The sequence below is a fragment of the Morone saxatilis genome, unplaced genomic scaffold, assembly GCF_004916995.1.
Source record: "Morone saxatilis isolate NCDOM2014 unplaced genomic scaffold, NCSU_SB_2.0 Contig7, whole genome shotgun sequence".
Lineage (NCBI taxonomy): Eukaryota > Metazoa > Chordata > Actinopteri > Moronidae > Morone > Morone saxatilis.
Window position 1 is genome coordinate 1,607,329 of NW_023340246.1, and position 27,680 is coordinate 1,635,008.

The 27,680-nt window shown below is 40.0% G+C and overlaps 1 protein-coding gene across 2 annotated transcripts in view; it reads right to left on the reverse strand.

Annotated features, from left to right (window-relative positions):
* Window positions 1–1,204: 1,204 nt before the first annotated feature.
* Window positions 1,205–27,680, reverse strand: part of epha7 (eph receptor A7) — a 98,373-nt gene continuing 71,897 nt past the window's right edge. The window contains exons 6-17 of one of the 2 annotated variants that reach the window (XM_035678669.1): window positions 25,526–25,650; window positions 22,992–23,160; window positions 19,313–19,421; window positions 17,262–17,317; window positions 14,579–14,692; window positions 13,928–14,113; window positions 13,516–13,577; window positions 13,084–13,293; window positions 12,137–12,286; window positions 7,706–7,899; window positions 6,900–7,055; window positions 1,205–5,079 (exon numbers count right to left, since the gene is read on the reverse strand). In XM_035678669.1, the coding sequence (XP_035534562.1) occupies window positions 4,965–5,079; window positions 6,900–7,055; window positions 7,706–7,899; window positions 12,137–12,286; window positions 13,084–13,293; window positions 13,516–13,577; window positions 13,928–14,113; window positions 14,579–14,692; window positions 17,262–17,317; window positions 19,313–19,421; window positions 22,992–23,160; window positions 25,526–25,650 (1,646 nt within the window). In that variant the 3' untranslated portion in view covers window positions 1,205–4,964. Of the gene's footprint in view, window positions 5,080–6,899; window positions 7,056–7,705; window positions 7,900–12,136; window positions 12,287–13,083; window positions 13,294–13,515; window positions 13,578–13,927; window positions 14,114–14,578; window positions 14,705–17,261; window positions 17,318–19,312; window positions 19,422–22,991; window positions 23,161–25,525; window positions 25,651–27,680 lie in introns of both variants that reach the window. The other variant, XM_035678668.1, reaches the window with a different exon arrangement.

Below are 27,680 nucleotides of genomic sequence, written 5' to 3' on the forward strand. Positions count from 1 at the left end.
ACTGAAATATTCACAGTTTTACTAAAGAAATACTAAAATGATTGCCTCAACTAAAGCTAGACTAAAGTGTTTGTAGGTAAAGACAAGACTAAAATAAAAAGCGTGTTTGTGGACTAAATGTTCACTCCAAATATGAAGCATGTGGTTGACTAAATATTAGGGGTGTGCATCTCTCCCTTCTAAGACGATCTGATATGTATCTAGATACATGGGCCACGATGTGATTCATGCATTTTAATATGGAATAAGTCGGTGTGATTTGATGCAATTTGATACAGTTCTTAACATTTGTTTAATGTAGACATTTATTTTCCATTCTAAATTAAAATAAACCAGTGCTATAAAAGTGACATTGCTTACCTTCAAATACATATATTTTATAAAATACCAGAGAATCCCAAGTAGTTTTTTCCTTATGGGAAAAAACAAAGCCAAATGTCTCATTTCAGAATTACATGTGATTGTGTTTATTGCTTTTCCAACAGACGCAGACAAAAAAGACTTTGTGCCGTGATTACCTTAGAGCTTGTCCAGTTGGAGCTAAGTTGTGGCTAGAAAGTGTTGCATCTTGCATTTTCTTGCTTGTGCTAGCTGTATTAGCATCCGCAGACTCCTTGTCGCCTGCAGAGGTGTCACCATGCCATCTCACCAGCTGAGTATTAAGATTTGTTGTGCTACCGCTGTACTTCATTGCTGTCCGACAGATCTTACAAATTGCTAGACTTTTGTACAACTTTCCTTCCTTTTTATAGAATCCAAATGTCTAAAGTTTAGATTTTCGATTTGATGGTGCACTGTAAATTGTGTTGACATTGTCAGACATGTTTGTTTATGCGTGAGCCATGCTAAGCTAACATTACTCTGGTTGCGATTTACGAGAGTGGAGACGCTGTTAGCAGCAAAGCTTCAGTCAACAAATAACTACAGATAACTTTAGAATCGGACAATCGACCAGTTCATGATACATAGATACATGATACATACGTAGATCGATCCAGGGGTCCGTGTACTGATGTAGTTGTATCTGTAATGTTAGGGTTACAATCTTTACACACCTACTAAATACGCAAAAACATATCCAAAACTCACTTTAAATTCTGATCTACTATATTATATTATATCTATTAAATCTAAAAAATATTTGATAACATGAACCTCCCCCCTATGAAAAATTAGGAAAAACACTGCAAAGGACGCCCAAAACTTCTATAGAGATTGTATTATATTTCCAAAAATATATGTACAGTCTATTACAAAGGTTACAAAGCAAAAAGAATTGTCTATGTAACAAGAAATTGTCTAATTAAATGATCTTACATTTCTGCTGTTGGGGAAAATACTTTTGACCAGTGAATATTCTCAATACTTTCATCACAGAAAAATAAATAATAAATTGACAATTTTATTACTGTACAACAAACTAAAAGGCAAATCAAAACAACGTCAAAGTAAAGATGGAAATCCTATCAGCTGTCTTTGGTCCTAAATGAAAAAAATTATGTACAACTGAAATCTTGTGGGTGACAATAATTCATCTGCAAGATAGAAAAATATAGTGCATTTTCAATGTATTCAGAGCTCTCTACTGAGTAATATGTGTAAAAAACAATATAAATAAAATGTACAAGTTTTACAATTAGAACATATACAAAGATTCCCTCAAATCTCTCCTCTTTCTGACACAATCAACAGTGCTGCGCTCTTTGGAATTATCCACCACCTCGCCGAAGTGGTGAAACTAACTTCCAACTGCTGACCCACAAGATTTGAAAAATAACTTCATACTCTATCTGCTATTCCTGATTCCAACCGACCCTCTACATCCTGCAGGTTTTTTGTCTTTTTTACATTTTTTATTCTTTTTTTTGTTTTTTGCACAACAAAACTTTTTTTTTTTGTCCAGAGTTGAGCAACCTGAAGTTTAAAATGTGAATGAAACAAGCTGAAACAGACAGTAAAGTGACTTTTGTTGCTGAAGGTTACAGGTGATTTGGACGCTGAATCGATTGTATCCTGGCCTTAATCTCAATTTGGCTCAAACTGCTGTTTCCCCAGCACAGGAAAAAAGGGGACAGAGGCATTCTACCCTGGGGTGTGAGAGGCCTCCAGGGGCCCGGTTTTAAAATCAGAGAGGGGGAGTGGGGGTGAGAGAGAGAGTGCTGCCTGTGAACTGGGGAGTTTTGTGCTGACAGAATGACTTTATGCCAGTATTCAATTCAAAGGTCTGGCCAAGGCCCAATTGCTGAGCTCTGCTGTATGGATAAAGGGGGAGGGTGTGTGTGACACAGGGGTTTCCGAGCTGGTCAGGGCTAATTCCTGGTGTCTCCTCACAAAGGTGAAAGTGGATCTATGTCCAGACTAAGCTGGATAACTTAAACAGAGTTTACGGCTAACAATGACATGCATCCACATAAGCTTGTTCAGGTCATTTCCTTTAAGATCTCTGTCTTCTATCGTTTGGCGAACAACGAAACTGCCTGTGGCACAGACAAAGTTAGTTCAACCTCCTGCTTTCTGTGATCATTTATACAGTGTTTTAATACAGTTTGTTTTAGGACTATTGGCTACCCCTTTAGAGGTGACAGCTTAAAATGAGGGTTATGCCCAAATGATAGTGTCTAGGTGGGCTTACATCTTCCTAGTTTTCCTTGCCTTTTTTTATCCGCCTTGGAGACCCTTAGTCTGGTCAGAGGGCCAAAACGGAGAGAAAAAGATGTCTTCTCAAATGTGGCTGGCTTAATGTGGATGCTCAGACAATGGAGGGCATGGAGAAAGCTGCTAATGGTTTAATGGCTCAAGGTTGCTTCCTGGTGGGATTATGCTTTTTCTATGCATTTGAGATGCAAAAAGCTGAAAGAAGTGAGCGTAGCTTTGAAAATATAGATTTATCTCTCAGGTTACAGCTGCAGTAAAAGAAAATGGTTATAATGGTTTCCTCGTGTGAACACCACTCCTCTTTACATGACAGCTGAATAACTGCATGTTCTTATCAAAGAGTACTGCACTAAAACACCCTATACATGGAAACTTTCTTCTTTTCTTGCATTTGAGGTGGAGACAGATGGCACCGAATGGGTTGATTGGCTTTTAGCACATCTTCTGCAGAGCCGTATGGAAGAAAAGAGGAGCAATCTTAAGAGACACTTTAATGCATGTTCCGTCACATCTACGCCTGTGAGGGGATGAGCGGCAGAGACGCATGAATAAACAAGGAAGCTGCAGGGCCGCCTACAGAGCCAGGACAGTGGGATTTAACAGCGCAGTCTGACTCGGGCTCCGTCGTCTGGTCCCGCATTTTCAGACCCAAACCCTGAAGGGGCTTTTTGATTTCTGGGCGGCACATTGGGTGTTGGAAGATGATGTCAGCATGACTAATTGGCACCTTTGTAGTGTTTCGAATGGTGCCTCTTTCATCTCCGCAGCCACTCAATTCAACATTTCCGTGCCATGTTAGATTTACATCAAACGTTTAGCGTATTACAGTGGCAAAACACGACATGATTATTTCATTTGATGACTTGGCACGGCAGTTTTCCAAGCACTTTCCAAAACGCTTTTATGTCAAAGAGTTACGTTCTTTTCCTTTCCAGCGGTGACTGAATCTTTCCAAAGGGGTTGTCTCAGCACAGCACACACATGCGATAAAACCTAGCACCTTAAAAAAAATCTCAGGTGAGGACCATTTCTACCTGGTAATTATTGCTCTGTTTAGTCTATCTCTTCTTCGCTGACTGTGTCACTCGTGGCATTGAACCGTTCCCGTGCACTTGATTACACCAGTTCAAGTTCCAGATAAAAAGACATCACACTACAAGGTAAACAAAAAAGTAGGGAGCTTGTTCGCCCTTTAAATGAACCACATAAAGCATTGCCATTTAAGTGCCTAAAATAGTGGCAATACTTAATCTAACACATTTTAAGGCAGTATTACGTCAACACCTTTTTTTGTATCCACTCTTAAAAATTGTATTTGCAGCTAAAACAATGCACCAAAACAAACACTGTGTGCAACATTTTAGGCAAAATGATGGCAAAACAATTTGCGGTGGCTTCAATTTTAACACAATCTTTCAACAGTGCTGCCACATTCTACTCAATAACTGTTCTGCATTTCCTGTAGTGAACACGAGACAAAGGATATTGCTACTCTGTTATAAAAATCCGGTGATTTGAAGTACAATTCGCCTCCTGCGTCTCCTCTGTGTTACACTCAATCCAAAAATTTGAAAGGTTGAAAACCACGTCAAAAGCCCACTCCTGCGGGCTGAAAACAAGCATGTGAGGATACCATTTTCACTTCAACAGCACATGAAGGAAAACACGAGTCACTGCAAACAGTTCAAACAGTCCAGCATGTGTCAGCACGTAAGTACCTTTGAGTCTGCATCTAAAAAGTTCCCTCTGTGTTTGGATAAAAGAGTTTACCCTGTTGTCAAGTCTAAATAGAAGATAAAAGAACAACCGCTGTTTGGGCCACAACATGTCACTGTGGCAGACGGAAAGAAAATTAACAAATTAGAAAAAGGAACAAGTAAAACCACTGCAAGTAGACAAGTTTTTTTTTTGTTCATTTTAAAGGAAATCCATAGCCATGGTGTGCACTTAAATCATTAAGTTAAAGAAACCTAAGTGTCAAACTCCTTTCCTATGCGCCATTTGATATGTGGTTGAATTCATAAGCGCTTCTAAAAAACATAACAAAAAAGGAAGTCGTTTCTCCAGGTAGGTTCTTTTTTTTGTTGCTGTATTTTGCCCTTTTCCTCTCTTTAATTGTCCATCGAAGAGGCGGACCACAATCCTTCACTGAGGAACACAGGAATGATTTCGCTCCAGACACAGCCGGAAGAGTCAGACATAACAGATGTCCGTTTACTTTGACGATTATCCCGGTTACGTCCCAGGCACTGCTCCAGATAAGTTCTGTTTTGTTTTCACCCTGCTCAACGCGGCCCCTTCGCAGTCCGTCACACCTGTACACCCGTGCCGTGGAGATGCAGCATCTGGGCTCTCATAGTCTGTATGCTGCTCATAATCTTTTTCTGATGGCCCACCAGCGTGATCCCCAAGCTCATCACGTCCCTGGAAGACAGAACAACACATCAATCAATGCACAGGACCACAGTGAGGGGCAAACAAGTGAGATTTACAGCCTCAGCTTTTTCATTATTGTGAGTAAAGGGTACAAAAAAGGCAGCTAAATACACCAGGCTAGTTTATGAATCTCGATAATAAATTTGAACATCAATTTCAAGGATGATGTAGCCAAAAAGTATCATCTGAAGTGGTCTGAAGTTTCATTTTTCTTTTTCTTGGGAAGTATGTTTGGAAAGTTTATTTGAACCCTTGAGCATTTTATGGGGGTGTGGAAATGGACGTTGACATCTGATGGTCATTGGAAGTTCTGAGTAACAACTCAAGGGCAAGCCACAGTCTGGGCTGATGCTCACTTTTAGCTGCTCTCTGTTAAGAATGCAATAAACAGCAAATAGTTCATGTAGGTTCATGATACTTAAGACGGGGACACGCTTCATGAGAATGTTTTCATATTTTTGAGAGACATGAAAATGGGTGTCCCAGTTGACCACGGAACATCAACTTGCTTTATCCTGTGAGATTTTGGATCACTTATAAAGCTGAAGTGCAAACTAGCTCTCAACTTACTGCACTTGTGGGTGTTATATTATTACAATCTGAAAAGAAATTACAAAAAAGAATTTGATGAAGGCATGGATGCAAAATGGGATAAGAATGGCCGGCTGCTAAGCAAACAGGAAGTGATTAGGACTACTATGGGCTTGACTCTTATGCCTGGTTTTCACTGCGTTAAGGAGGTAAACGCTGCAGTGGGAAACGAAATTAAGACCCAGTACCTGGTACCAAAAGTGAGTCGCATTGAGTTGAGACGAGCCGTACCATGTAGAGGAAACCCGGCTTTATTGACGTGCTCTACCTTAATCTACCGGGCCTACCTGAGACTCTGACTGTATCAAGGGTTTCAAGATTGAAGCTCTTACAAACATCAATGTAAAACTTAAAGCCAGTTTTCTGTTCTTTTTTTATAAGCAGCACAGTTCTGTAACATATTGTAAATACTCAAATAAAGGCAGTAAAAAATAAAGGCTGTTTTTTTTTTACAGTAGTACTGCTCTCACTACTCAGTTCCACTAATTTTTACCTTGTTTTTTTTTTTTTGTCGGTGTTGAGATTCAATCAGAAAAACTCAATACTTTGTGTAGATGTTTACATTAAAAGCCGAACAAGATAGGGAAGAATTGTGTCCTTTGAGCCCCTAAAATGCTTTAAATGTGAAACATCTTTGTAGACATAATAATATACAGTAATAAATGAAGGAAAAATAAACACTATTTTAAGGATCATTGTGTACGATTTAGTGGCATCTAGTGGTGATGTTGCATATTGCAACCAATTGAATGCAGCTCGCCTTCCAAGCTTGCAGGAGAAACTTGGTTGGCAGCAAAATAAGTAAAAGGCCCCATTTACAGACGGTGCTTTATTTGTCCATTCTGACAGTTCAAAATGCCGGACTTTGTAGAAGAGGACCCACTCCCTCTATAGATAAAAACGTCTCATTCTAAGGTAACAAAAATTCTTATATTCAGGTGATTATACACCTATGAAAACATACCTATGAATATTACATTTCTGACAATAGAACCTCCTTAATATTTCACACTGGACCTTTAAAATGTATAGCCATTTCCAGCATATTGTAACCCTCAGGATGGTTGTCTACCAAAGTTTTACATGAATGTAAAATGCAACGTTGATTTGTTTCAGATTAGGAAGTTAAGTATAGATGAGATGAGGGTCTAAGTGTGGCTGGTATTAATGTTTTCTACTGATGCTTAAAACCACTTAAGGGTTTCATATCTACTTACTCAATTGACATCCTGGCCACAGATTCCAGGGAACTGTAGCCAGCTGCTGTGAAGTTGTCTCTGTATCGCTCCATCTTGATGGCTTCCAGCCACTCTCCCACTGAGCGGAAAGCGGTGAAGTCTGGTGTGCTCTGATCCAGCAGTGGACTAATTGGTCTGCGGGATGAGCACAGAAAGATGTTTATGTCTTATGTGAAAAGGAAGCGTTCTGCTGAAAACACAATCAAGCAGGAGATGAGACAAAGTGACGACCAAAGGCATCCAGTGGTGCAGCAAATTGCGAGAAGGGGGGGAAAAACTAGCTGATTGGAGGCTTCAATCAATAAGAAATTCACAAATAGATGCAGCATGTCAGCTTTCTGCTTCTGAAAAATATTTTTGTCAATATCTTTTCAATCTGAATACATTTACCCTGTACAGTCGACATACAATAAAGTGCTTTTTAACCAGTTGTAACCCCCGAGTCTCAATCTCACCTCGGGAAAGTAGTAAGTAGTAAGTTCTGACTGCAAATAGAATTCCTCTGACAAACGTCAGACTGAGGTCTGGAGTTCCCACTGCACTTTAAAGTACCAGGAACTCATTATAGAGATTGATTTAAAAGCCCTGCTACTGACCATAAAGCCATGGAAGCTGCTTTGGGGTATCGATCCCCCGGGATTTATCTTCCATCTCTGAACTACAGAGGCTAAATCATCCACTGGACACTTTGGATCATCCACTGTGTGCTAAAATAAAAGTTAGAATTCTTTATTGTATAAAGCCCACATTTAAAAATGAATTATTCTGGGTTTTTATTTCCTCACCTTGTACATGTTCCCACTGGGGTTTTCAAGGTGTTAGGGTTGCGGATCATCTTATCAAGGATGCCAACTATCTGATCAAATTTGGGACGTTCGGCTCTGTCTTTCTGCCAGCAGTCCAGCATTAGCTGATGCAGGCCTGGTGGACAGTCCATCGGGGCTGGAAGACGGTAGCCCTCCTCTATTGCCTTTATGACCTGGAGAATGCAAAACAGATGGACTCATTAGTGCCGGTATTTAGTATAATCCTAACCCCAAACCCTTTGGTATCAGCCCTTAGCATCAATCTAACCCTAATACCAACCCCTGACCCAAACTGTTTGGTGTCACCCTAACCCTACCCCCAACCCATGACTCTAACCCTTTAGTATCACCCTTTAGTATCAACTTTTAGTATCATCTTAACCCTAAGCCTTTCTGACAAAGTGAATAATTTACTGACTTCATACACATTTCATCCTTTAATCAACAAGTTTGTAAACAGAAGTGCAGCAGCTTAATCATTTGTTGGTTACCTACAGCAGGTGTTGTGTGTTGTGGAATCAAGTCCCAGTTTTTTTGTAGTAAATGTGAACATGAGGACTCCAAACAGAATGAAAGTAGCTACACTGATGAGTAATTGTGGAGCGACAGGGTTCTCATCATACCACATTACAATGCACCAATATGCCTCTCATATAGTAAGTATTTTTAACAGCTTCCTCTATTGAAATGAGGCTGCTGAGATCCTTCTACTGTATCTACCCCTGCTAGAGATGTTAATGATTTCCATTTCAAACTGTGAAGCCTGTCTGCAAAAAACACTGCCTGAAAGATACTGTTTTAAACAGGGCCACTTCACAGAGTTTGTTTTATGTCCAAGTCAATTTACTCGTCAAGGGGAGTTCTATTCAGCGTGTGGAAGCTGTTTTATAATGTCTTTGACTCTAGAGGACCTTTGTTGAGTCTGAAAAAAACATTGTGGTATCAGCCAGGTATTTCAGTTTGAGATCTTTGAGAATCTTGTGTTGGAAGTGTAGGATCCTGCAATTTTGGAACATGACCCACTCTAAGGACTAAGGACATTCTTCTTAAAGATCTGTCCCTCACAAGTTCTCCTAACTTTATGGAAGTTTAATACTGAATTGTAGGACAACCCATTTAAGAAAATTGGCCTGGTTTCTCACGTTGTTAATTATTTCTATGAGTTATGGAAACACTTCATTCTAAAGCTTTCTCTGATGAATTGAATCCAGGAGGGTCAGCACGAGTGGTCATAGTATAAAATGGGGATTTTAAACAAAACTTTAAGAAGAGAATGTAAATGGAACCAAAGTGACCACTACAGCAGTCAATTGCATAGGATAAACTGCATGCGCATAATTACCTATGCAAGATCTAGTTGATGATGGAGTACATAGGTAGCTCAACTCATTTTCACTTTCAAATAAATGGTTCGAAAATATGGTTGAATTTTTCGACAGGCTGACTTCTCTGTTGTAAATCTATGTCCATACATCAGTGTTGAAGTTGGTGAGCAAAATGTGATAGTTCATAGGTGATAATGGCCAAAACAAAGGATGTGATCCTGCAGCAAATAAATGAACTTTCATCTGATGGTCATGTTAAAAAGGTTGTGTATCTATTCAACTGAGGCACATTACCAAACAATCTCATTTACTGATCCTGAAAAGGTTATGCATGCTTTTATTTTGCCATTATTGTTGCCCTGCTCTCACTGGGCTCACTTGGAAAAAATCTCCTGCCTTCAGTTATTGCTAAATTTTGCAGCTAAGCTTTTAATCAAGTCTTTAAACGATGAACTCATACACCCATCCTTTTCTCTCTTTACTGGCTGACTTAAAGCTTTAGAATTGATTTCAAGATTTTACTGATAACCTTTAAGGCACTACAGGGTAAAGCTTCTGGTTACATTAGTATGTTATATACTACAGTGCAGACTAAGCTGTTTCCCTGAGATTAATTCCCCACATTGCTTATGTGTCTAAACAAAAAAGCTATATTTATACAGCTCTGATAAATAATTGAAAAGATCTTTCCGCAGAGCTGTTAAACCTGCAGTTTAGCGCAGAGTTCATTAAAAGTCAATGCCGTGAAAACAGTAGGTGCAGCGGGCACTTTGATTTGAGCCCCCAGCTCCCCTTCCTTTATTGTGTGGATAAGGTGCTTTGTACGAATCTGCATATGTTCATCAGCTATTCCTGTCAGGGCCGCTCGGACAAGAGTAAGTCATGGAGGGAAAAGGTGTCAAAACACTGAAATTGTTTGGGAAAAATGCTAATAATGCCCCAGAGGATGTTTGTTGACATCTTGACAAAGCGCAAAAATTTCTGACATTGATGTCTGTCAAGTAGCAGAGCGTCAAAACACCACACACAGCACTTTAATGCCTGGTCATCTTGTTTAGCATTTCTAACATCTGATTGTTCAATCAGCAGGCCTCTCCTTTGGAGCGGCAGAGAATCTTAATCATGTTTAGCCCTGATGCTGTGGGTGCTAGAAGCCGGGCGCCATATAGGAATTGTGAGGCCAGAACTCACTTGCCTTCTGCCATCAATCAAAATGTGTCAAGTGTCCAACAATAAAGAACAGCTTGAAGTGGTCTGGTGCAGTTGGACTCCCTTGGTGAGAGTTGGCAGGAAAGTAGGCAACAGCACTCAGAACTGCAGGTGAGTCAATCATTATAGCAATTTGTGACATTTGTAAAAAGAGGTGTGGGTAAATGTGTTCTTTGAGGAAGAAAAGTGTGGGCAATGTCAGGAGTCAGCTTTACAATTTACTTGATGGTAAGGTAGAAGATAATAATCTTGATTTTTGAATCACAGTTTCTTAAATAAAAATTAGTTTTATCCTCCTGCACCTTAAAGATACTTTATATGATTTAATTAGAGTGCCTAATAGAACATCCACATTTCCCTTCCAGCTCCAGTATATTGAGCAATCAGGTGGGAGAAAGTTCTGGGACTGTGACGGTTTATGCTGTGTGTATTTTTACTTTTCAGAAGGTAAAATATCTTGCTTTGACTGCATTGTGCTTGACTGAGGTTTGACTTTATTTCATTTATACTGATTCCTCCTGTTTAATTCATTATTATTGTATTACTTTATTTACAGCTACAAGCTGATGTTAACTCGTGGTTAGGTTTTGTACATGCTGCTATACTTATTAGAAAACTATTTATAGTATTGAGCTTCAGATCAGTGTTTTTGATCATCTACAAATATGGATATTGACTCATTTTACTCCTAAAAAGTACAGTATCTGTACCGGATTTTCATTTCAGCCAAAATTAGTGATGTGCCCCTTTAAAATTAGAGTGCATCTATGGCTTTAATATCCTTGACTTTTTTGTCTACAACAAAACAAACTGCAAAAAATGCAGGAGTTGCTTGCTGTGTAATTGGTTCAACGCTGCTACTCCCAACGGTTCACATTACCATAAGTCATTATAAACTTTTTAAAGGCATTTGAATCTAAAGTATTCTGCATGACTGAAGTGTTTTCCACTCCTGTTATTTATATTAATGCCAACATCAAATCCAAGTTCTCAGTTCATTTTTATGCATGTTCCATTTTATGACATTCAAATTGATTCAAATTGCAGGATTATAGCAAGACTTTTTGAACTAATTTAGCTCAAGGTTGCGATCATGAGGGTCCTGCAAGAAAGCCTTAAAACAAACTGAGATTTTTCTGTCATTTTCTATGTTTTAGTGGGAGTGAGATGAATCTGAGGAAAATCTCATGATTCATGCCCTTTTAGATGGTACTTAATAAGATCAGATTGGACGTAATGCATAACCTCCACTGAACTAACAGTCTTTAATACTAGCTTGCTATTTGTGAGCAATAAATGATTTATGGTTTCATCAGAAACATGTCATTAAATAGAAAAAATCCCCATTACAACTTATCAGAGCCCAAGGCGATGTTTTGTTCGAGCAGCAGTCCAAACCCAAGGATGCCAAAGATACTGAATCGACAATGATATCCTTTCATCCAGCAAGCTGGAACCACTGAATGTTTGGAATTTTTGCTCAATAGCTGAACTCAACGATTACTCATTTACCAAAATTGTTGGTGATCCATTTTCTGTTGATAGACTTTTTGATTCAGCAATAATACTGAAGATTTTTGTCAAATGTATTGTAGCTAATAACATGGTTTTAGGTGAAAATTTGTGTCAAGATAGCAAATACTGAAGTGAAGATGTCAAGTCTTTATCTTAATCCTAACTTTACCTCCAACCCTAACCCTACCTTTAACAACAAATGTACTTTCTGTTTGACAAGAGTTCCTAAATCACTCACAAAGATCTGGAATGAGAATTTGCACATGAATAATTTCTTATTAATGATTATGATCTCAGGTTGTTGCATGGTTCATCAGCAGAATGACAAATTCATTGTGTTAGTGATTTAATATCCACTCACGTCTTGGTTGGACATGTCCCAGTAAGGCCGTTCCCCATAGGACATGACCTCCCACATGACAATGCCATAACTCCACACGTCACTTGCAGAGGTGAATTTACGATACTGTATGGCTTCTGGCGCGGTCCATCGGACAGGTATTTTGCCACCCTGTTCAGTAAAATACAGGTCAGTGGCTGGAGTAAAGATCAAATTCATTATATCCTGCATCTTCCCCTAAAACATCAATTAGACATTGGTTAGTTTTACAATCACACAAAGGTTCAAAACAAAAAATAACAAACTTTCCCACAATATTTTGTGTTGTTCCTCTAAAACTAGACTTTATGGATTATTAGAAATAAACATTTTATGTGAAGCTTCATTAGAAGTGCACTGAAATTTTTTCTTGAAATACCTTCCTTGATATTTTATTTCATATTTCTTATTAATCTAATCATCATTTACTTATAAATATAATGAAAAAAGGAGTAATTTTGCTTCTTTTGTTGAACCAACTTTAAAAATTTTAAAAGATATAAAACAAGAAAATAATTAAATTCTCTCATTTGAGAAGCCATTTGGCCATTGGCCTTTTTGCCTGAAAAATGCTCTATGATCAATTTATTATGAAAATAGTGTTGATTTTTTTGGCCATTGACAAATCATTCAACTGAAATTATTGAAACTTAAACTGAAATGTTGCATTTATAATAAACTGGAATCAACCTTTTATATATGGTAACAGTACACAACAGTATAAGTAAATTATGAACTAACCATAAAAAGGCATTAGTTACAGCTTATAAAGCCTTTATAGGAAGTTTTGCTGAAATACAGCTTATTTTGCATATTAAACACAGTGCTACTTGGGCACACTTCTGTTCTATTTTCATGCACCGGCTTACTTGATTAGAGAATTCAGACAGGGCTCTGGGTAGAAAGAGCAAGTGCTTTAATTGACTCACAGTTGTTGTGTAGACAGCCTCGGGATCGTCGTCTATCACCCTTGACAGGCCGAAGTCCGACACTTTACATACGAGGTTGCTGTTGACGAGGATGTTTCGTGCAGCCAGATCTCGATGGACGTATCCCATATCAGAGAGGTATCTCATCCCTGCCGCTATGCCCCGCAGCATCCCCACCAACTGGATGACTGTGAACTGACCGTCGTGTTTCTGCGTGGCACAGAGAGACACAGGCGGGGTCAGCCATCTTTGCTGACCATGAGGGAAATGTAGGTCACAGCACTGCAGCAGCTCTCCAGCACAAGATTTATGATATTTATGTGATGCACAGATCCTACTGCAGACTGCCTGCTGTCTGGGACACTTTCCAGCCAGTGCAAAAGAAAAGTTACGAAAAAAGATGCTGTTTGAGCCTCCGAAGGTGATACTCACCCTGAGGAAAGCATCTAATGAGCCGTTCTCCATGTACTCGATGACAATCATCACTGGTTTTCCTGGAGAAAAAAAAGAAAAGAAAAGGATGGACAAGAAAAGAAGATGATTAATTGATACCTGAATTTTGTTTGCTTGCATAATGCTTCACAATAAACAACCACGCCGAAACGGCTTCCAAATTATTTTTAGCTGCGTGTTTCATTGGCTTTTAATTAAAAGTTACCATCTGCTCCTTTTATTACAGTGTCTAAATGAGAAAATGTTAAACAGGGAGTGTGGCTAATTTAATCAGATATAATGTCACTCTGACTATGGTGCTTTTACCTCCCAAAGCTAAATATTCTCTGATGAAACAGGATTTCTAAACTCTTTCATGGCTTTTACAGCTTATTTTTTAAAGTGTGATTACCTCTTGTGACAACTCCCTCCAGATGGACGACGTTGGGGTGGTCAAACTGCCCCATAATGCTGGCCTCGCACAGGAAGTCCCGCCTCTGCTTCTCCGTGTAGCCCACTTTTAAAGTCTTGATTGCGACCGACACATCCCGCTTCCCGGGCAGCTTGAGCCGACCGCTGCACACCTCCCCGAACTCTCCTGTGCAGTGATGGAAGCATTCATTAATGAGTTGTGGGTGGGTAAAAAGAAAAAAAAAAAAAAAGTGCTTCACAATGACAAATTTATTAGTGTATTTTGAGACAAAGCAGCTGTGCAGTGGTGGAATACAAATTGGAGTGCGACATCTTGTTATACTCGGGGGAGTGTAACAGAGACCTATAATAAGACATGCTAGAGATGCATAGATACTGTCATTGACCGCCTCTGTAAAACCCATGTGGCAGCAATTTTTCAGCTGTGGGAATCTCTGCGACTGCTCCTAGCAGACGCAGCCCACACATTAATTGCAATGAACTTTTTCCCCTCTTTGCAATTGCACTATCAATATACAATGCATAAAGCTGTGTCCCTATTCAAGGTGTAAATATTTGGCTGTCAGTGTGATATATGAGAGCACAGGAGTAGCTAAACAGCAAGAGCTAAGACACAAGAGGATGGGCTCACCTGCTCCAATAACCCGCTCAATTTTAATGCAGGAGGCATCCAGCTCCTTGGCAAATTGATGGACAGCCCTGTTTGGGTCCTCATAGGTTTCAGGGTCAATGTAGGTTTTGGTGCCTGGAAATTTGACTGTAGAAAGGTAAGAGGATTACTGTTACGATTAAATATGCACACTGCGCACCAGCGGGCGCTTGACAGGCAAACGATTACTAAGACCAGTGATTCAGAGGGAATTGCTGAACAGTCAGCGGCCGGTGTCAAAAGGGTTTTCACACAGGAAAAAAACCCTCACAAAATGGGAAGCAAAGATTTGAGTAACCCACGCGTGGCGCTTTTATGAGGCAGTCGGTCACCTTTCACCTCCCCACAGCTGAGACTGCCTCACTGAAGAATAATCTGTCTCTGATGGTTCACACGCTTATCACCCTTAGTAGCTTTATGACACATGGTATTCTAGGGATGATACAGGGGTTGTTCCCCTAAATTAAAATAATATATATCCAACAGCAAGTAGACATTTTGTATGGAACCAAAGAAAGCTGTAACAATTGGAATTTTACAAGCAGCTGAAAACATAAATGTGAAATGTCTAACCACTCAGTGCCCCTTAAAAGTTCTTCATAAATCAGTTTTTCTTCTTGTTCCTACAGTGTGATGTTTGATCTTCACTGTGCATAATAGAGTTTGACACTAGTTAAAGGGCGGGGCCTTCAAGCATGATTTGTGACATTACAAATAATTTGGAAGTCAATCCTGGTCCTGGATGCAACTTACACAAGTGTGATGTGGAAATCTTAATTACTTAAAATATTTGAATTTGAAAACCATCTGTCTGAAATTATGTTGTATACATTCCTCTCTTTGAAACTTCCAGAAGGTAATCCTTGTCTTTGCATCAAGAATTTCATAAATGATTACAGTTAGGTATGTAGCTGCTCATAAGGTTCAAATTCTTAAGGAATTTTTTTTTCATCTACTCCTGTCTGGTTTGCCCTGCGTGTTGCCTCTCAGGCTGTTAAGTTGCCATCCCATGACCCCAAACCTAAACCGACATATATGTTAATGTTTCCCAAACGTTCCTCCCTATAGTTGTAATTAAAACCATTAGGTATTCAGTTGTTGGTACACTATGAACGTTTTCCAGAACATAAGTTTTACGATATCAATGTGTAATATTCTTTGAAAATTAAGCTAAAATTTAACTTCAGTCAAAGATAAGATAGAAAAGGACCGATACAAAACATTTTCTATCAAGTGAGGTTTTGTGGAGAAAGTGGTGCAATAATTCTCTTTTTCAGAGTAATTCCTTGGGCGAGACGTTTGGGATTTTCTTAAAAATAAAGTATGCAGTTTAAAATAATACTGATATGGGAAGGAGTTTATGAATATCCATGAAGTGAGAGTGGAAGCAGTTTGGAGAAAATAAGAAAAACAAACAAGGTTAGAGAAAGGCCAGAGATGGGGTAGGGGGTTACCATTTTGCCCAGTCCTCCAAATTAACAGCAAATTACAATATTATGCACCATTAAGGGAACAGTCCACTCATGGGGCTGATTACACTATGCATTTTAAATTCCACTGATAACAATATAACCTGTCAACTTTAAAATTTGATGAGATAGCACAGCCATAATACACTGGATAAACGCTGGACCAGAACAACACAATGGGACTGCGAGCTCAACCAGCCAGAGAGACTCTTGTTCTCTGCGTGGAGGAAAAGCACTGCGGCCAATCCAGCAGCGTAAATACAACAAATACATTGTGCTCCAGCGAGGGGACGCCAGCAGCTGAGATTTCCCTCAACTTGCTCCCATAATTGCTTTGTCCATCCGAGATGTCAGTGGATCTGATAGGAGATGTCTTATCGCAACTTCCTCGTCGTTACATGGCAGACAAATTGGGTCTACATGTCGAATTCACGTGCTATCTAGCTTCTGTCGCCCTGGCAGCCTCTCGTCATTTGATATTGCACGGCGGATCCTCTATATTATGCCCGACACTAGCCTTGTTTGTGTTTTCTCCCAGTTTTTTTCCTTCCTTCAGCAGTTGGGACCAGTGAGCTGCTGAGGCGGATCTGTCAGGCACTTAGCAGTAGCCAACCTGGGCTCACCGGCACTGCCTCTGCTTCAGTCCTACACTTTGTGACACCACTGACCCTTTGTTTCCAATCAGCAGTTTGCCTACAGCGCAGATCATTACGGCTCCACTTGGAGAAAGCTGTCTGCAGCTGTATCTCCAGGGGCATCATTAGGGGTAGTGTATCAGTGTTAAAAAAACAACAACCCTCTTACTGATAGAAGTCGCCTAGAAGCAGCCCTGACGACGAAGCTAACTGTGTGTACACTGTCGCTCTCTGAGTTGCGGCTTTTACAGTTGTTTTTCCTCCTTCCTCACGGGTCAGCCTCTCTTCCCTCCCTGACAGCTGTCACATTCATGCGTTTGTAGCTCCCTAACTTCTTCATCTCCGCAGACTGGCCAATCAGCAGCAGATGTTAGCCCGATTGTTCCCAGCTTTGACTAAAAGCAAACGAACTGGGATCAAACAGTCACGCCTGTGGGTGCTAATGGGTTTTAAGGCACCCTTCCTGTTCAGTATGCAGTGTCTGAGATGTCTCTATCTGCGTGTGTGTGTACATATATTCTATATGTGTGTGCGTTTGGGCTGATGAATGCAGGCACTCACACTGGAAGTAGAGCTCCTCGTCTCCCTCCTGATCGGCTTTGCTGTACCCGCAGTGCCTGCACGGGGGGGGGAAGAGAGTGGTAGAATCAACTGATTGTGCGGAGGAAATAAAACTCCCTAAATTACAAGAATTTTAATGCGGCGACCAATGCCGCGCATGACAAATCTCTTAAGGAACCCAGCTGAGCAGCGGGAGCTGTGAACCCCCACAGCCTGTACAGCCTGGGAAAGTAGCTCCAGCATCTAATCATGTAACATATCAAATAATACATGCACTGTAAAGGACTGTTCAACATGTCTAGAGATATTAATTTGTAATATTAACGTGTTGAAGGTTCCCTCAAGCAGGTGATTTGCTGCACAAAGTTGGTCTTTGAGCGCAGACTGAAAAAAGGGGATGACGGAGGTGAAATAAGCCCCAAGTGATGGACATGCACTTAGTGGATTAAAGTACACACGTGTGTAGCGTGTCTCCACTAAACTCTTAAAACACTCCCTTTATTTACAGGCAAAAGGCATTGTCACTACGTTTTAGCTAGATATGGCACATTTTTGCCATCACTAGTTGTTTTGGGCTCAGGGAAGAGCTAGTAAATAGACCTTGAGTTAACATTAGAGCAGCAACTATTATTTTCATTTCTTGATTGATTGATTAGTCGTTTGGTCCACAGAGTTGATCAAAGTTTCCAAAAGCCAGAGCTACGGTCCTCAAATGTCTTGTTTTGTCCAGAAACCAAATATTTTTCTGTCTTAAAGGAAAATATTCACATTTGAGAAGTTAAAATCAGAGAATTTTAATATTTCTTCTCTAAAAATGACTCAAAGCGATTAATCGGCTATCAAAATAGTTGCTGATTCATTTAACAGTTGACAACTAATTGTTGCAGCTCTTAACATTTTATGTTTGAGAGATTAAGAATGATCTTTCAATTTTAAAAAATTCATCACAATTTGAAAGTATTTGCATTTTTTGTCCTCACATTTCTAATACATTATGGCTCTCTCTATACAATTTGATAGAGTGTCAGTGTTTTAGAGACTGTGTTGAGCAGGTGAAATTCGGGATCATGGCTTCCTTAAGAAAGGTCCTGATTGTGTAGAACAAAAGCCAATTTTCATAGTTTTCATCACTGGTGTGGTTTTCTGTTTCTCATCGAGTAGGAGAGCGGGAGTCGGCCATGGTTCCCGAAGTAAAGGTCCCATTCATTTTCTGCATGGACAATGTTAGGAGACTGACAGTTGGAGTACTAGAAGGCTTGGAGGTGCGCTAAACTCCCAACATAAAATCATCAGTGTTAGATTTAGCAGGAGACTCTTGTGTTTCAATGTTGAGGGACACAGAATTGGGATGGATGTGGTTTGAGCTCTTTTTGCATCACTTGGATTATGCAAAGAGGGAGTGTAATGACACCACACAGTCAGTGAGTTAATTGTGGGCTAAGCTTGAGCCCAGATTTTGTAGCCTAAAGTTTGGGTTGACATCGCTATCACTGGAAAATTAAAGTCACACTGATAAAGGATGTGTATGATGCCTGTACGTTCTGGTTTGATTCAGTTATAGCTCAGAGAAGAAGTTTTTTCTGCAAAATGGCACCAAGGAACGCTTCTTCTGATGAACCCTCCATTGAAAGCAAGCTCTGATAAAATGCCAGTCGTGCAGATGAGAACATAGATGAAGTGTGTGAGGGAATGGTGATAATGACAACGGGCAGGGTGCTTTGTGATGGTGGAAAAAAAAATGCGCCATACTTCATCCTGCCCTGAGGATCTCACACACACAGGAATGCAGAGCCAAAGCTTTCTCGCTCTGGGGTACTTGTCTCATAATGGCTCTGCAAAAATAGCTTAAAATTTTTGTTGGGGGCTGAGGGAGAAAAAAAAAAAAAAAGATGCATCACAACCCATTAGCACAGCATGCCACGAGATGATGGGTGCACGTGTGTGTGCGTGTGACGACTCCACAAACGCGGAGGCCTGTGAGTGACAGAAAGGCTAATTGACAAGCGCAGACTCACAGGAGCGGAGAGTCAATGGGGCCCGCGAGAGCGTACCTTCTCCCGATGATGAAGCCAAACACCATGAACACCAGGATGATGGTCCCCGCCACGGCCACCACCGCGATGATGATGACGGGGTTCTGCTCGCTGGAGACAATCGCAGCTGATGAGATGGACACAAACACAGACGGACATTCAGAAAGACAGAAAACGCTCAGTGTGAACATCAAAGGCTACAATCTGCAGGACATAATTGAGCCCAATGAGAGGCGTGGAGATTGATAACCCCCCTCCTTCCCTCGGAGAGAGTGGAGGAGGGGCGCTTCTATTTTTGAGCCGTCCTTATACACACGGCTCTACTGTTTCAGAAAGTGGGCTTAATAGTCCCAGACGGCGACGGCGATGCCCTTCATCTCAAACAAAGACACATTCAGGTTGGATTGTTTCCCATTCAGAGCTCTCGCAGCGCTCAAACTGTTTGCGTTGACAAACTGCCGATTGCTCCAAAGAACGGCTTGCCATAGCGTCGCATAAAGTCAACGCGAGTGGTGTATGAAGGGAGAAACTTCATGCATTTTAAATCAAGTGGATCTGCGCTGTATAAATAAAAGAGAATGATTTTTTTTTGTGGCCTGTCTGAGGAGGAGGAGAGGGCTGAAAAATGTGGCGACATTTAATCAGCTGTTACTTAATCAAGCTTCAATATCTCACCAATTGTCTATTTTGGGAGGAATTAGGAGCACTCAGCAGTCATACTACACTCTTGCAGGTTTCCCCCCTCTCGAGGCCGTCACGGAGGACGCTAGCGGTTGCTGGTCAAGGACATTTTGACTGGACTGCAAACTTCTAACCTTGTCACAGGACACGCTCTGCATGCGGTATGAGTAATTAATGTATCCTTTTGTGCAGAGATGTTGGACGTAAAGTGGGTGGGGGCGTGTTTGGGTAGGAAGGTTGGATGTTGGGGCTCCAAACTAAAGAGAAATGAATGAAACTGGCTAAAACATACCAGGTAGAACGTTCATACTCACTAATTAACACTGTTTAACCCGTGCATGACAAGCTTAAAAACAAAAATTTGTGGTTTAGTTACATGCTGGAACACTGACTGTGTGTACACACTAAATGGTTTATCATTGTTATTATTATTATTATTATTATTATTATTATTATTATTATTATATCTTAATCTTTATTCATTCAGGCACTCTCATTGAGATTATGAGCTCCTTTCCAGGAGAGACCTAAGAACAATAGACATACACAATCGCACAATAGACAAATAATTAATAAAAACAAACTCACAGTAAACATCAGACAGTAAGGATTTAAAGTCTCCAATGGGAATGCTACACTCAAGCTTAAGGGTAGTTTACAGTTCATTCCATTTAAAAGGTGTTTACTGCAGGTGTTTACTCTATAGTGATCAGTAAATTGAGATTTTAGACACTTATAAATCCTAATCTCTTAGCGAGAAGGGAATTTTTGAGGGCGCTAAAAACTACATTAAATTCACATTCTGACAGTTAAATAAAATGATAAATATAGAGCATTATGTAATTTCAGACTATCTTGGTTTCACAGTGAGGTTGCCAGGTTTGGTACCATTGTGCCTATACCATGAAAATAAAAGCTTATTGTATGATGTATATAAGGGAAATTAAATTGTCTTGGTTATTGTCAGGGAGGGAGAAACAGGAGCAAAAACTGTTTTTATGTCATCTGTCTCTTCATTAACAATGAGCACACGTTTGACCTTTGCTTTTTTTTTGCACCAGGTCCAACATATTTTTAAAATAGAATTGTTGTAATTTTAATTGTACTAATTTAAAATTTAAGTTATTAAAATAATAATCTTGTAGGACGGATATGACTATATTTTTGACATCATGTGGTGCGACCCCCCATGTATATGCTTGTCTACAGTATTGAATTCTACCTTATTAGAGTTATTTAAAAAATATAGAACAAAGTGTTTCTCAAAAACAAAAAACAACCTTTCTGTTTTAATTCCTTTAAGGGTCATTGTAATTGATGATGATAATAATAATAATTATAAGCGTGATATTTTCTGAGACAATTATCGTACTGTGAAAATCTCATTCCGTTGCAAACCTGTACAGCGACCAAAACCAAAGCCTATGCTAAAAAAAACCAAATCTGGCAACAAGTGTTATAAACTGCTGTTTAAGAACACAAAGTAACACTCCCTAAAACCACAACAGATCTTTTCACATTTCGGTTTGATTTGGTTTATTTATATTAATCTCCTTTAGAGGTGTTGCTATGCCTATTTTTTTCACTGTGGACAGAGGCAGGCTAGCTGTTTCCTCCGGCTTCAAGTCTTTATGCTAAGCTAGGTTAACCACAACACTAACTGTTGCCCAACCCCACATGTATCCGTGTTTACAATATCTATATGCTCAACATTACGATCCATAACACAAGCACTTCACGGGAGCATACCTCACCTCAGAATGAGCACAGTGTGACACTCAGAGCTAATGTAACTGATTAGATTTAAATGAGTTTATCCTCACGACGCTACAGTAGCTTGTCCTTGTGCTTAGTGATTCTTCCCACGACATGTTGTCAGCATAAAGTCAAAGCAATTTCTGTTTGCTTTGCTTGAAAGCAAATAATTTCCCTGGGCTATTACTACAGAAGCTGGGAACATGAACAGGTTGTGCATAAATTTTGAAGTTTGAAAGCCTGTGTTCCAGAACGATGTGCTAATACATCGCCATGGTCAAACTCTCCCTGTGTTAGGTCATAGTGTCGGTGCATTTGGAGGGACACTAATGCTCTCTGTGGGCTTTTCATTGGAAGAGGTGAAACGCTGTCAAATTAAAAGCATAACTTTGTGGCAATGCTAATGCTGCAGTGGCTAACACAGGTACGTCTCTCACTAATTCATCATTGCTTTTATACTTTTGTTGTGGCCTGTTGGACCAAACCTCCTACATTATTTCACTCTTACTTTCATACGGATTTCGCTTAAATATGACTTTTCCCCCCACAAGATTAGGATCTTATATGCAAAATGAACTGATTACACAACATTAGAGCTGTAATGCAAAAGCTAATACAGGAAGCTTGTAGAAATTGTCCATTCCTCTTCATTTATACTCTATGCTCCACTTTATATGTATATGTTTAGCTGTTTACAAAACATTTTACTTATGTGTTAATGTTTAAACCATGTACCTAAATTAATCAAAAAATAAAGCATGGATTGTTTTTGAAATAAAAGTATCTAAACTTGGCTAATTTAAGGATGTAGAATTGTTCATGTTTTGTGTGGGAAGTAGTAGAATGGAAATAAAATGGGACGTTTTGAAGGAGCAGTGAGTAGGATTCAGCGACATCTAGCGGGTAAGTTGCAAACTGCAATCAACTGAACAACGCTCGTCTGGACCTTTAAAAACTGTTGAAATAATGTTACAACAATCAACAATAATGTTGAAAATAAAGATTTTGTCATTAAATTACTGAATCTGAAAAGCTTTCTTTTTCCATGCTTTTGAGACAGTCCATAACCTTCAACTCATCATTTGACCTGTAAAATGTTTAAGGTGCCAAGCTTTAATACCTGATCATGGGGTAAAAATAACACATGTAACATCAGTTTTATTCAGCACTGTACAACAAATCTAGTGAAAACTGATGGATGTTAATTGAGGATAAACCACAACAAACAGTTGTTGCAATGGTAAGCAGTATAATATCCTACCTGTGGCCTCCTCCTTGGTGGTTATCTCTAATCTGGGCCCATAGGTGCCGTACCCTGCCTCTGTGAAGGCCCTGATCTGGAACACGTAGGCAGTGCTGGGCTTCAGGTTGTTCACTGTGGCTGATGTGGACTTGGACCTCACCGTGGAGTAGATTCGGTCCTTCTGATCCTGTACAAGGAATAAATAATCTTTTATACAAAAACTGACATTTTCACCATTTGGGATTAAAAAAAGAACATCCAACTGCTGTGTGAACGTCTGGTTTATAACTGAGTCCCATTGAAGTGCTGTTATCTTACTGCAGATATAATTCAGAGGAAGTAATTACCTGTCTTTTGTGAATGGAATGAACATGATTTAACAATGTTTCATCCAACTAGACGGACATTGTGTCAATTTAAGATGAAACCATTCAAATTTAGTAGTCATTTTAATATTCAGTATATATATCATAAATTATAAAATAGTTTATAGCTTATTAAAACTTTATTTACCTCAGCTGCAGAGAGAACCAGACCAATGTTGCCTCTTTAGTACACATTTTCCTATTTGAATAAAACATCTCTGTCACTTCCTCCATGTTTACCTGTTCTTGTTCTTCTTCCTTGTTCTTGATTAATTCAGAACGAAGTGCACTAATTCCATCAGTACAACAAACACGTCATACTCACCACTCTGCTGCTCTGAATCGGTTTTCTATTCCCAATTTAATTCCAATCGCTTTTTCTTTTCTATCTTTTAATCGCTCCTAAGCTACCTTCCTGCACAGATGTTTCACATTAAAAGCCTTTCAGTGGTCCATAGGGTAAAATCCCACCTTTTCATGGGAGACTACTAAGCGGACCCGTCAATTGAGTGTTTTTGACCAAATTTCGACTGCAAAAGAAAATGCAAATCAACGCTTTAGGGCCGCCCCCTAATAGTCGTCTTAACTGTAAGCTGATGCAACTTTCGTTAGTTTTATAGTCACAGAAAAACAATGTCAAACTCTAATCAGCAGCTGTGCAGGGCCAGAATGTAAGACAGAACCTGCAAGACCACTGGGGGCCAGCTGATTTCCAGTGGCTCCGACCAGGACTCTGACTCTGGGGTAAAGACATGGGGGGTTCAGACTAGTCGACTATTGGCTTTACTACTAGTTGACAAGGAAAATCTTTAGTCGGTGGCAGCCCTAGAATCCTTGTTTCCAACTACTACTGTTATGCTATTATTCTGTAAGTAAAGCAGTTGGTGGCGCAACAAGATGATGTAATGGAAACAGTGGTAGTGAAAACTCAGACTGTAAAAAACAATGCAGAAAACAGGATCTCTGTTTGGTTTATTAATGTGAGGAAGGTTCCATCAGATCTGTGTGTAGAGATCATGGAAAAAGGCAAAAACCACCTCAAGCGAGCGTAAAAACAGTGTTTGTTTATTATTTTGCCTTTTCCATCAACCTTTCCCTAATGCAATACTTCAAATTGTGCATCAAAATACGGTGATGGAAACACTGACACTGATAGTAACTTAACAGCAGTTTTTAAAAAAAGCAAAGTTGAAGCAAATGGAACTGATTGGTCAGTATTTATTTTTTATTTCTGTTAAAAATACACAACTCCGCTGTTGTGAAAGTGTAGATTATGCTCAAAGTACCATACAGTATAAATTCCAGTACAGCAAATTCCTCCCCCTTCAGTGTTCTTTAGCATGCAACCTTTATTTGAATTCTGACTTTTGAGAATTTACGCTATTAAGGAATGCAAATCAATTTTGCTAAACATCTCTCTAATTATGCTTTATACTGATTGTACATTACAGAACATCTAATTTAACTAAAGTTATTATCTCACCATTAGGCAGCCTGCCACATAGACAACATAAACATATGAAAATATCTTCTCCATCAAGGAATCCATTTGGATGCACAGGCTGCACGCATTGTGTACTTTGTTGTTGATCTGTAAATGTTTTGCTCGGCAAAAGCCCAAATGGAATGCCAGGGTCTGTTAGAAGTGTAGTTGTTGTTTCCAATTTTCCACTTTTACAGCTGGGCAGACCACAGCCACAGTACGTGACATAGGAGACTGATTTGTCAGTGCTTTGCGAGAGGCTGCGACCAGCCAGGACTGGCATCAGAGCTCCGCTCCCCTGCCTTTGATTTGCTGGGTTAAATTCGCTCCATTAAACCTCGCTGTAAAAAGCTGATGTGTTCAGACTTGAAACACAGGGAAGCAGCACTATAATCTATGTGGAAGGGGAAAGGAGATAACAGTAACAGATTGCTAATTCTGGCAGTGCCGCAGCCATGGGTTGTGTGTGTGCTAACGTGCGCGGGGGTGGCTGTGAAGGACTACAGCCTGATTAAAATCTTATGAGCATCTCATTCATTATTGCAATTATGAGACAAAGACGGTACTTGCAGAATCTTGTGAATTCCACTCACAGCAGCACGCAGATAGAATGCAAAATGAAGAGTCGACAAAAGTGAATGTGATGCAAGAGATGGAGAGGAAAAGGCAGTAGGAAGAGACAAACAAATCGACTACAAACTCACTTTTTCGTAGTATTTGATCTCGTATTCTGTGATGACGCCATTGGGTTGGTGGGGCTCCTGCCAGGAGAGCTGGATGCTGCGCTGCTGCACTTTCTCCTTGATGACTTCGCTGACCTGGGACGGAGCTGTTTGGACAAGAACATGTCAATAAGAGGAGGGCAAACTCACTGTGCACGTACATGCATACGGCCAAGCCGCTAATCAGCCACACCGAGCCCTCCACCAACACTCAGCGGCCCCCGCTGGCCTGACGAATATTCACAGGGACGCTTCTAAATGTTTACACCTCATGATCGAAATTTCAATTGTGCCAACAGCAAAAGATGGCGGGTGCAAAACGGCAACATGTAGATTATGAATGACAATTCAGTTCAATTAATTCCAGCGGAACAAGCAGGCACTTGCTCTCCCTGATGACAGAGCTATTCAGAAAGCCTCTTAGTGGGAGGGGGGGTGTACCTGTAACCTTCTGACACCAGTCTTATGCACACCAATTATCTCTGGCTCTTTGCATGACTCATTTTAAGTGTCTCGCTGCCTGGATTAAGTGCTACCACATTTAGATTTGCTAAACAGTGCACACACACACAGACATATTTTCAGCTGTCAATACCCAAAGGTAAACGATGGTACTGAACTTAACAACCCTGTATAGATGGAGCTTAAGCATACATTGGTGCCATGTAATGTCTACTACTGTTATTACTGCTACCGCTGATGTAGCACCAATTACTGCTACTGTTCCTGTACTGCACTGATTTAGCTACCAATAATCCTACTGCTGCTGCTAATATTACTACAACTACTGCTAGTGTTGCTTTGACTGCTCCTGTAACTGCTGCTACTATTACGATTACAGGCAAATCAAAGAAGAATGCTACACAGAACCTTCTATCAAATGTAATTTAGGGAAAAGACAAAGGTTCTTGTGTCCACAGTTAAAGCTGCATCAATTAACTGGTAAAGACAGCATTAATGTATTTTCACCTCATTATGTTAACATGGAAAGAAAGCAGTTGGCTGTTTATACTTCTTCCTGACACATTAGCGTTCATTAAGATTAAGAGATTAAGATTAAGAGGTGTCTGCCCACCTGACCAATATTCATCCAGCTTTTTGTTTTGTACTTGTCGCCAACTAACTCATGAGATCTTGCTCTTTGATGCTACAAGCTCCCCTGTTGTTTACCAGGAAGTTGCTAACTTTGTCAAATGTTTGTGGCTGGGAAAGTAGCAGGGGGTTTGCTGAAAACAGCCGCCTGCTTTTGCTAGAGATGCAGTTTATGAAGTTGGAACCAAAATGGGAAAGCTGTGGGCCCTGCTAAAAATAATGGGCTGATAGATGCTAAAATGCTACATAAGCTGGAAGGAACTGCAGAATTTCAGATAAGTCCCGCCCCTTTTGGAGCCTCTGCCACTTTCTCCTTTCCCGTATTTAGTTAGGCTCGTCTATGTTGCCAAGACAATCCCATTTTAAGCATGGTTGAAACACCAAAGGTGTGTGTCTGTGTGTGTGTGTGTGTGTGTGTAGCTTAGCTAATGTTTCTGACTTACGGAGTAAATGACTTGATAAGTTGAAGTACTGCTACTAGTTCTGCAGCTCTGCCTTCCACTTCTGTACAGCTGCCATTACCTTTACACCATCATCACCATCTTTATTATAATTACCATTATTTTAACAGCACTAGTGAGAAAGAAAAGAGGGCAACCTTTATGGTTTACTAAACCTCACCGCAAGGAGATGATGCTTTTAAAAAAATATGCTTACTGCAAATCTAAAACTCTAAACAGCCCAAAGATCCTTTCTGTAAACATACTGTGAAATCTTGATGACTCATGTTGCGCTTGGGGGCAAAACATATTAATTAACAAGTCTTAGCAAGTTTGAAAAGCCATCCTGGGGAACGACGTGAACAGCGAGGTAAAAGCCACTTGTCAGAAGCCATACTTTGATTTCTGTTTTCTGGGCCTTTCATGGATCAGAGAGCTTGTGAAAGACAGTTTACACCAAAGGAGTGTGATCGTCTCCTTTTGAGCAATTTACAAATGATGAACAGAACAATAAGCTTACATTTCTCTATTGACGCACCATTTGGAAGTGTATTATAGGGGCGGCTGTGGCTCAGAGGCAGAGTGGGTCGTCCCCCAATCAGAAG